The 10,728-nt window shown below is 41.1% G+C and overlaps 1 protein-coding gene across 1 annotated transcript in view; it reads right to left on the bottom strand.

The window, feature by feature from the left end:
* Positions 1-7,930, bottom strand: part of lhfpl4a (LHFPL tetraspan subfamily member 4a) — a gene marked incomplete at both ends in the record, with an annotated part of 71,094 nt that extends 63,164 nt beyond the window's left edge. The window contains one exon of the mRNA XM_081380229.1: positions 7,525-7,930. Within this exon, the coding sequence (XP_081236355.1) occupies positions 7,525-7,930 (406 nt within the window). The remainder of the gene's footprint in view (positions 1-7,524) is intronic.
* Between the last annotated feature and the right edge of the window lie 2,798 nt (positions 7,931-10,728).

A 10,728-nucleotide genomic window follows, 5' to 3' on the forward strand; every position in this document is an offset into this window, starting at 1 on the left:
GTCTGTCAAGGCCTAACTACTGGATAGCGGGACTGTTAGCAGAGCTAGCTACATAAGTCAGGTGCTCTCACAGACATCTATGTGGGCCTGGTTATACTTATTTCACATTGCCAACAGGCAGTGTACTCAGCAAAAGTGCTATCGACACTTTAAAGCAAGGGGAGTACAATCTGACGCTACCGAATTATCGAGGAGGACTACTTTAAGGCCTACATCTTCGAATGTCACAGGCATCAGCCCTGGCAGTGCTTCGGCTCTTAGGGAGCATACTCAACCATCCCAAGTGGGAGGGAGTAACTAATCTGTCTCTACCTGAGCCTGGGTGGTGAAGGGTGATATCATATGAGCTATGGGTATCAAAGTACTCTAAATAAAGACCCTAACAAGGGGAGTACTATCAGCATGTATTTTAGACAGATTTAAGACAGATTTTACATTCTCTACTAAACCCAAGGAAATGGAGGCCACAATAAGGTCTTTATGGAGACCTTTGTACATTTTAAGGCCTAGCTGGATAAACTAGCTACAATACTCAGCTCTAAAGGTTGAAGGCCTGAGCATACTGCTTCTTACTTTCTAGAGAGAAAAGGCCTGACAACGCCCATGAGATATCTGCATGGGAGGCTTTTTGAATATAGCCTGCTACCTATGCTGCTATCTACCCTGTAACACCACTAGCATTTTTACACCTAGTGCAAAAGGCGGGCCTTGGCTAGACGACTCTTGTAGTAAGAGGAGGCCAGTACTAGGAACAACTAGATTTACAGGAATACCAATTTCCAATTTCCAAGTTACTAAACCTAAGCCAGATATAAAGTGACTGAAGTTCAGAGCTATAATCTCAACGACTCTCTAAAGTTAGAGGAGAACTGCTGCTCTAGTATAAGGTGGCTATCAAGGTGGCCCGAAGAGGGCCAAGGCTTGTAGTTCTATCTGGAGTTTGACAGAGCGGTGGCCTCAGTAGAATAACTCCCGATAGGGAGGAAGCCATCTCACACAAAAAAATGTCTATTAGGTGCTCGGATGAACGGTGGCCTCACTAGAGAATTTCCCAGACAGCCAACCTGTTCACTACTAAAGTTTGGCATTACCCGACTCTAACATAAGAGAAGGCCTATGGGAAGGGTATGCATAACCTACCTATATATGGGAACTTCAGGGCCCTAATTTCACCATCCTATGAAAACCATATTTAACACCCCCTTAATACTTCCTAACAGGGGACCATGGTCTATTATTCAACCTTACTAAAAACTCACGTAAAGGGAGAAGACCTACAGAGCTCAACCTGCTGCCCATAGAGCAATGGCCTAAACGACAATCACAAAATGGAGGCCTATCACCATAAGAGCACGAAAGAGCGCACTTACTACCAAACCCGACGCCAGACCTACAGAAGGGTTCCAAATTGAAGGAATAACTCATAATAGGTCCAGCCTCAGGCTGATGCAAGAAGCGCTTGGGGTGAGAGATTGAAATGCTTCAAATCTGTCAGCTGATCAGCCTGGTATGCTTGCAATACCGTCATTGGGTGCAAGGCATCACCAGCCAGACCCGCCACCGTGTATGCCCTGCCATTTAAGTGTGCTGTCATATTTTAGTGGCTTAAGAGGCAGGGTCGGAGCACTTAGTGTCGATGCCTCTCCAGCCGTGAGATAGTTAGCAAACATCCCGTCAATTGGGGCATCGACACATACCCGTGTTCGCGCATTCCCCAAAACATCAGCGTAGTTCACCGATGGCGATGAATACGTGCTGAATACGAGTTCTTCCATGCCTTTCCGATCTTATTGTGTAGATTCAGCAGGAATGGAAGGCTCATGAGAGCTGAAGCTTTATGGCTGGAAAGAAACCATTCACCAGTCTGTCACAAGCGTTCTCTTCCCTCATGTGCTCCAACGACAGCAGAAGCCTTGTTGAAGCACATTCCATAACACACAACAGCTTAACATACGCGGTGCAGGGTGGCTGTGAGGCTCGATGGTGTTTTTAGCCCCCAATGGCTCCTTCCAGGCAGCTAACCCTAACCTCAACTTTAAACCTACCCATCCCCTCGCTGCCTGGAAGGCGCCGTTGGGGGCTAAAAACACCAAACACCAGGTGTGAGGGTTTGGGTTGTATATCCTCTTCACCCTCATCAGCCATCTCCTGCTCTCTTGGGCTGGTTGTTTTTATACACAGCAGAGCACTCGCTGCTGAATCAGAGGATGTTAGTGACAACACATCCTCATCCTGCAGCTCACTCTCGCGAGTCTCTGAAGGGCGTGAGAGATTAACAACTCTCTGAACCTCCTCAGCAAGCTCCTTCTGAAAAACCCAAGAATTCCAGTCTCTACTCTGCCTCAGAGCGAGCGGGACCTGAATTGCCTGGAACAGATGTCTGTCCCTCTTCCCTTGAGAAGAGAGCAGACGAGAGTGGAGTTTTCTCAAGGGAAAAAAACTCATAGTGGCACAAGCAGATCCCTCAAGAACTGATCGTGCATGCCATGAGCCCAAATAATAAACACACAAGTTGTGTGTTATCAAGTATCAATATCTTAGAGACGAATGCACACACTTCCTGAAGCGTTTTTCACAAGGCATGATTACCTTTTTGAAGTTTTCAGGTTGAAGCATACAAAAAAAAGTACTTCAGTTCCTTAAGACGAAAAAGCTGTTGACATGTTCTCCAGCGTAGAATGATGTAGTTGCGGGCTGCTGTGAGTTATATACCAGGGAGGCGGGATTCCCTAATCGCTGTAACGATTGGTTCAGTCTGACAGACGAGGTGTAATTGGTGCTTCCACAGTCGGTCACACCTGAGGAGCTCCCATAGTGAGATACATCACTTCTGTTGTCAGAGAACTGGGGTTACGCAAGTAACTAGGGATTAACCAATGACCGTTTGGCCGATGGTTGACCATATCAACGTTAACCGATCAAAGTTGTCGGTAGTCGGTTAAAAAAAAAAAAGTCTCTAAATTAGGCTATTATAGACAGTGGACTAAACGCTACTACAGTTAGCCATCTCATTCCAAGATCTTTTTGTGTGAAGTGAACAAATCCCTCAGACTCAATTTTCTGTTTGTAATTAATAAACCAATAAAAACATTTGGCACGAGGTCACAGCGTTTGGGTTCGCGCGCTCACAAGGTTTGCGAAAAGTAAAGGCTACAGCAGGGGTGGGCAATTCATTTTTACAAGGGGCCACATGAGAAACCTGAATCGTGTCAGAGGGCCACACCAACAATAACACTTAATTCTGCTCAGCTTTCTTCCATTGTACAATTCCCTAAATTATATATTATGAATAGCCGGTACTGGTAATCAGTAGAATAAAACTAAGATAAAATTCTGTTTATATTAGGTGTGAAATTGAAGATTTGTGAAAAGTGAAATTGTGGTGTCTAATAAAACAAAAACAATCACTGAATCAGTGCAATTTAATTTGAACTTGTTAATCTTCAAAAACAAAGAATAGCCTAACAAAAGGTTTATAGAAATGTAACAACAGTGTGCCTTATAATCCGGAGCGCCTTATATAAAAAGTAACAACCGCTGATTTAAACCTTGTTTATACTGTCGCCTGGCAACAGAGCGCGAGCCTTAGCTGAGTGCGCGCGCAACTCCCCAAACAGACGAGGCATTTATACTTGACACAGCTGTTTTGTTTTAGACTGAACACCAGACCATACAACTGATTTAGACGTGCAAACTGGGTGCTGGTGTGATGTACTAATATCCGTCTGCTCGGGCAGATTCAAACTCAAAGTCGTGCATCTTCGGATGCGGAGGCGCGCGCGCTGTTAAGTCGAATCTGCCCGAGCAGACGGATATTAGTTTTTTTATTACCTTCGCGCTCATGCGGACGCGTCGAGTTTGACTGCAGTATCTTCTATTCTATGCGCCTTATAATCCGGTGCGCCTGAAAACAGTTCTAAAATAGGCCATTCATTGAATGTGCGCCTTATAATCCGGTGCGCCTTATAGTGCGGAAAATACGGTAGATATTTTTATAATCTATGTTGGGCCGGACAGGGATACACAAAGGGCCGGATGTGGCCCGCGGGCCGTAATATGCCCAGGTCTGGGCTACAGGCTAAAACACTCGAGGCTAGAGCCAGGGCAGACGACAGGATGAAGCGTGCAAAGAAAAGTAGTGTGTGGGACCATTTCACCAAAAAGAATGACACAGATGTAAGTTGCAACTTGTGTGATACAGTGCTTAAATACAGTAGTAGCACATCATCTATGATGCAAGGTGATGATGATCATCATCTTTCTTTATTATTGTTAGCACTACTTCAAACTAAATCGGCGTCTCTTTGGAGCTGTCATTTTCTTAAATGAGCCGCGGCAATATTTCAAATGAGCTTCTAACGCTAGACAAACGCCTTTATTTTCAACGCGATCACCTTGTACCCAAACCATTTCGAAACTAACGAGCCATTTGTCCTCCGATTACAAGCTCCTCGGCGCCGCGTTTGCGGGACTCATGTTTCGCGCTGTAGGGGATTAAAAAAAGGTGAGTGGAATGGCGGCAGTGTGTGTGTTAGCGGGAGGCAGAGCGGCAGAGAGATGCGACAGAGTTGCGAAATTGCAGGCGCAGCTCGAAATGGCTGTTATTTCAAATAGCGTAGCATATTTTAAACTAATCGGTTAACCGGTTTCAACCGGCTAATGAGGCTCGGTGGTCGGTCAAGAAATTTTTTAGTTTTCGCCATCCCTACAAGTAACCTAACGTTCTGTTCAGAGTAAAAATTGTGGGTGAAACAGTTTTAGTTATTAATAAAAAATAAATAAAATAAAAAAACATTTCTAAGAGATTACATTTCCTTAATCTAAAATTTCAAGTGCTGTATAAAATATTGTGATCCAGTCATGCTAACCACATTCAGTGTTTTTAAGAAACAAAGGTGACGACATTGTATTTATAGTATAAACACAAACGTGTCCTGGACAACAGCGTACACCTGTCACTTTTGCACCACAGAGTTTTAAACATAGCTGGTTAGGTACATATTTAAAAGGAAACCATTCACTTTAATAATTGCCTTATACTGTATGTGCACTTCACTGCCTGGCATACAATGACACAGATAATTTGCTAAGGATAAAAACATGTGGTAACTGAATTAATGTAGGCTATAATATGTGACATATACACATCCAAAGTTAAGTTAAACTTAAACTTAAGACTAAAAACACTCACATGGTCAAACAGGACAGGAAAGACAAGGAAAGAAAACAAATGTTGCCCAGTACAGAGTTTTTTCTAAATGCTGAAAACTGTTCTTTGCAAAGCAGATGCAATATATGCCATCATAAAACCCTTTCTTTACAGAAATGAAAAGCAAGGCTACATGACAGAATGTACTACAGAATTGCCCCGGGCTACCCATTTGACAGTCAGGCCTATTTCTCAGATCATCCTAGATCAGGCTCCTGCAGTCCCACTCTTATCTCTTACCCTGATCAGTTTCATGAAGATTTTACATTCATGAAGTTACATCTCAAGTTACCCCAGTGACCAAACAGCAACCAAACGCAACAGTGGCAAGAGAAAACTCTTGATGTTTAGAGATGTTTAAATATTTGAGGAAAAATCCTTGAAAAGTCACCTGGGAGTATGGAAGCTTGTTTCCACGACAAAATAAAAAATAATTGCAAGTTTATATCGGTAGGAACCAAAGTCATCTGGGAGTATGGAAGCTTGCAAAATAATTGCAAGTTTATACCTCACAATTCTGAGATACAAAAAGTCTGAACTGCGAGTTATAAACTCATTGCAAGAAAAAAGTAATAATTGTGAGATTAAAATGTCACAATTACCTTTTATTAATTGCAAATATGTATCTCACAATTATGAGAAAATAAAGTCAGAATTGTGAGAAAAAAGGTCAAAATGATGAGTTTAACTGTATGTAGTTGTGAGATTTTTGACAGTTTTGCTAGTTTTGATATGTCTTACCAAAGGAAGATGGGCTCCCCCATATGAAAGATTGTTCCCTCCACGGAATAAAAAATAAAAAAGATAATTACAACTTTTTATCTCACAAATCTGACTTTATTTCTCGCAATTGTGAGATATAAACTAGTGATTGTGAGTCTGAATAGTGAGAACTAAGCTTGGAAAAATGTCAGAATTTTGAGATAAAAAGTCACAACTACCTTTTTATTTTTTATTCTGTTGCTGAATATACAATGGCCAATTGTTTAGCAACAAACAATTAACCAATAATAGTCAGAACGTCCCTTGCCTCAATAAATATTCACATGCTTTGTATAGTCAGAAACTTTCACGTGATGTATTTCTTTTCAGCTTGGGGGAAAAACTAAATGTCAAACTGTGGTGGAAAACATCCTAATTGGAGTGAAGAATATACCATTTTTAAATGCTTTAACCTTACTGTTATATGGTCCAAAAAGTCTGTTCAGGACAAACTGATGGTACATTCAGATGGTACTTACATTCAAGAACAACTGATGTGCAAGAGTGAGACAAGCTTTTTTTTTAAAACAGGTTTTGTGAATGTACAATGTGAAACCTATAAAGTTGAATACCCAATATCATGGTCTGCCTGCCCCCTACCCTCCAAACCTAAAAGGAATGTATATAATTAAAAAAATATGGCCACCAGTCAATACCATATCATGTTATACATGCATATTTTGCCTTAACGACCTGCTGTCGATCAAAATGATATATCTTGAATTATTTACTATAGCTTAAGAAATCCCTTTACTCTGATCAAGTTAGATAGATACTGACACCAAAACAATTATATCCACATCATCCACAGGATCGATTTGTTCAAATTTGTCTGTTTAAGTGATGTTCTCCAAACAAAAGCTTGGACCCGTAGATGATTGCCACTTATGGCTGATGCTGAAACCCTACAGTTGTAATCAAAATTATTCCACCCTCATTGCAAATAAGGTTTGTTTGCCAAATGTACTGACTTTCAGCTGTTTGCAATGAACAAATCAAGCAAAAGTAATTGAAATAGCTTAACACAACAAATGTTCAGAACACAACAATCAGCATGGTGGAAGACCTGTTTTGCACAGTCTTATCATTTTTTCACAACGTTAAATGACCCCATTCCAGGGAATAGAAAATAGTAATAGAAGATTTATTGTCTTCTAGAGCAAATCAGAACACTGCCATGTGGAAATGAACAGCATTAAATATTTCAAACATAAAAAGAGGTTCAACACAGTGCTTTATTGTTTTTTGTTTGTTCTGTTGGGAAAAAAGGGAGAAATAACCAACAGTACATTTTGTAATATTAAAATCTCACACAAAGTAACATTTCCCTCTGCGCTACCTCAGATCTAGAAGGCATGGTCTAGAAGGCAGCTTTATTGAACCCCCTGAAAACACACGCACCCACAATGAGCTCAATTCAAATAAACAAGCATATCAGTTCTTACAACAACCGTTTACATTGGTTTTGAGGAAAAGATACATAGCCTATGCCGTATTCTAGATGTATCTATTTCCAACAAAAACCGTCAGTAATAAAAAAAAAAAATACTCACCGCAAAGCAACTGCATCCAAGCGCAGGTTTTGTATACGGTGGCGGTGTTGCAGAAGAAGAAGAGCGCCATACAGCCGATGCAGCTCAAAATGAGCACCATGGACAGCAGCACGAAGAAAGAGGCCGCCTTAAACGCGCCGGACGGGATGGAACTGAAGTCGGAAAATGTTCCCTGGCAAATCAGCTCCCGGTTCGAGTTACCGTCACCCACGCAGTAATGGAACAACCCGAAGTAACCGGCATGTGGTGTACTCACGCTGTCCCCGATCCAGTAAGGCTGGATGAAGACTACCACGTTGATGGTAGCGAAGCAGATGGTGAAGATGGCCCACAGAACACCGATTGCTCGAGAGTTACGCATATAGTTGTCATGGTAAATCTTTGAGGCTTCTTGCGAAGGTAGCATTTTTTTTTCTCGCTTGCTCCCAACCGTCTACTCTCCTGTGATTTGTTTCTGCTATTTCCGGCGTCTCTATCTCCCCCTATCTACCCCACCGGTACCCTCAGAAATGCGCTTCTACCGCGAGTCCACTGACTGGAGATAAATAAATATTTGTCTGATTTGAAGTAGTAAAGATGTAAGCGGTGTCCTTCCTTGATTTGATTTAGCCCATCAAATACAGTACGTCCTTTGTCACATCAGAATTGATCATGAAACAATTAAGTCATCGATTGGAGCGTTGTTATGATAATGCATTCGGTGAATAAAAAATAAAATAAAAAAATAATAAAAAAAAACCGTTCTGTTCCTTTCCACCTCCGCTCTCCGTGCAAGAATGCTGGCGAGACGTCTGAGATTACATGGCAAAGTAAATGTCTATGACAATTCTACAATTCGCATTATTGCTGCTCAATGTGTCTGGGTATAAATAGCATATCCGGTGCACCTCTCACCGGCTGTAATGCTGTCAAGATCTCAATTACGGATCTTCCGCAGACGAGCGAAAGCAGATAATAACGAAAGCTGGAACATCAGCAAGAGACGTCGCACATTGTCGTAAAAATAACCTGAAAAAACAAACAAACATCTGATTTTCATTCAGAAGAGCACTTCGTTTGGCGGTTTTACCAAAACCACCACGTCTCCGTTGTCCCGTTAGGCTATTTCTTCTCTGCGCGCACACGCTTGGTGATGTTCAGAATGGCTCTGCCGGTGAATGCGCGTACACGATTTGGGTGATTGCAGAAATTTCAATAAGTAGGCTACACACGCCCCTTTAACATGCGTTAATACAAAGTAGCTGAAATTGTTTCCAGACTCATTATAGAGCACATTACTGTTGTAGGCTATGGCTCCTTTTATTTGAGCATAACCCAAGACATGACAGGAACAGATAATCAACGATAGCGAAAACTAATGGCTTATCTGTTTATTCATAATTTCTGTGCTTTCAGCATGAAACCTTACCAATTTATTATTACCTTAAAGATTAACATCTCGTTTATCTATAGTTTAACGATAAATCATGAATTTTACTTGTTTTTTTCTTTGCACAGCATATTACAGACAATAAAATAAAGAGAGCTATAAATAGTAGACTAACATTAAAGTAAATTAAAGCTCTGCATCTCAACACTGTAAAAAATGGTAGTCTTTTACATTAAAGCTAGGCTATTTCTTCCTGACCGTACCCTTAAATTTAGCTTTGTTGGTGTAACCTAATAATTAGGGCCCGAGCACCGATGGTGTGAGGACCCTCTTGGAATTGCTCTGTTTATTATTAGGGCCCGAGCACCGATGGTGTGAGGACCCTCTTGGAATTGCTCTGTTTATTATTATTATTATTATTATTATTATTATTATTATTCTCCGCATTGAATTGCATTTTTGAGGGCCTAAACATGCGCGAAAACTCACGAAACTTTGCACACGCGTCAGAACTGGCGAAAATTTACATCTGATATAGGTTTCAGAATTGGACGGGGCAAAACGGCTCGATAGCGCCACCTATAAAAGTTCAACGGAGTGCGCCTCCCGCAACGTTCCATGTACGTGCACGAAATTCGGTACATACATGTAATGACCTAATACCTACAAAAAAGTCTCTTGGAGCATAGCCCTAAACACAACAGGAAGTCAGCCATTTTCAACTTCCTCTCAGATTTTTGTGCAGTTTTTGCCATTTTCAGGCCTCGTACTTTAACGAACTCCTCCTACAGTTTTAATCTGATCATCTTCAAATTTGGTGAGTGTAATCTTAAGGCCTTTGCGACGTTAAATTGCGAAGATCTTGAGTTTTCGTCGAAGGGCGGGTCCTCGGCGGCCTGACAAATTTCGATGTTTCGCCATGAAACAGGAAGTTGCTGTAACTCAGGCATGGAATGTCCAATCTGCCCCAAACTTCACACGTTTGATAAGAGTTCTGTCCTGAACACATGACCATGCTCATATTCAGTTATAGTCATAGCGCCACCTGCTGGCAACAGGAAGCGACATGTTTAACACTGTTATGGACTCCTAATAACATATAAAAAAGTGACAGCAAGTGCTAAACATGCTAACAACATACTAGAAGCATGCTAAAACATGCTAGCAAACTCTTAGCTAAGTGCTAAAGCATGCTATTATCGCAATTAAATAGGAATTTGCTGTAATTCAGGCATGGAATGTCCAATCTGCCCCAAACTTCACACATTTGATAAGAATCATGGCCTGAACACATGTCTATGCTCAAATTCAGTTATAGTAATAGCGCCACCTACTGGCAACAGGAAGTGACATGTTTAACACTTTTATGCCGTTCTAGCAACATGTTAAAAATGCCATTGAGTTCTAAACATGCTAGAAACATGTTAAAACATGCTAACAATGCTTAGCTAAGTGCTAAAGAATGTTAATTCAATGAAACATGACTTTGTTGTTACTCAAGAAGGCAATGTCCAATTTGCACCAAACTTCACACGTTTGATAAGAGTTCTGTCCTGAACACACATCCATGCTCATATTCAGTTATAGCCATAACGCCACCTACTGGCAACAGAAACTGACATGGTTAACACCGTAATGCAGTACTAACCACATAATTATTGTGTACTAAGCATGCTAGAAACAGACTAAACATGCTAGCAACACTTAGCTGAGTCATGAAGCATGCTATTATCACCATTATACAAAACATTTTGTAACTGACTTTGACATACTCTTACTATATATACCTCCTTAAATGTACATTTCCCAACCATGCTCTGTCTTCCTAAAGCCAC

Source organism: Scardinius erythrophthalmus (genome assembly GCF_964197995.2).
Source record: "Scardinius erythrophthalmus genome assembly, chromosome: 12".
NCBI lineage: Eukaryota > Metazoa > Chordata > Actinopteri > Cypriniformes > Leuciscidae > Scardinius > Scardinius erythrophthalmus.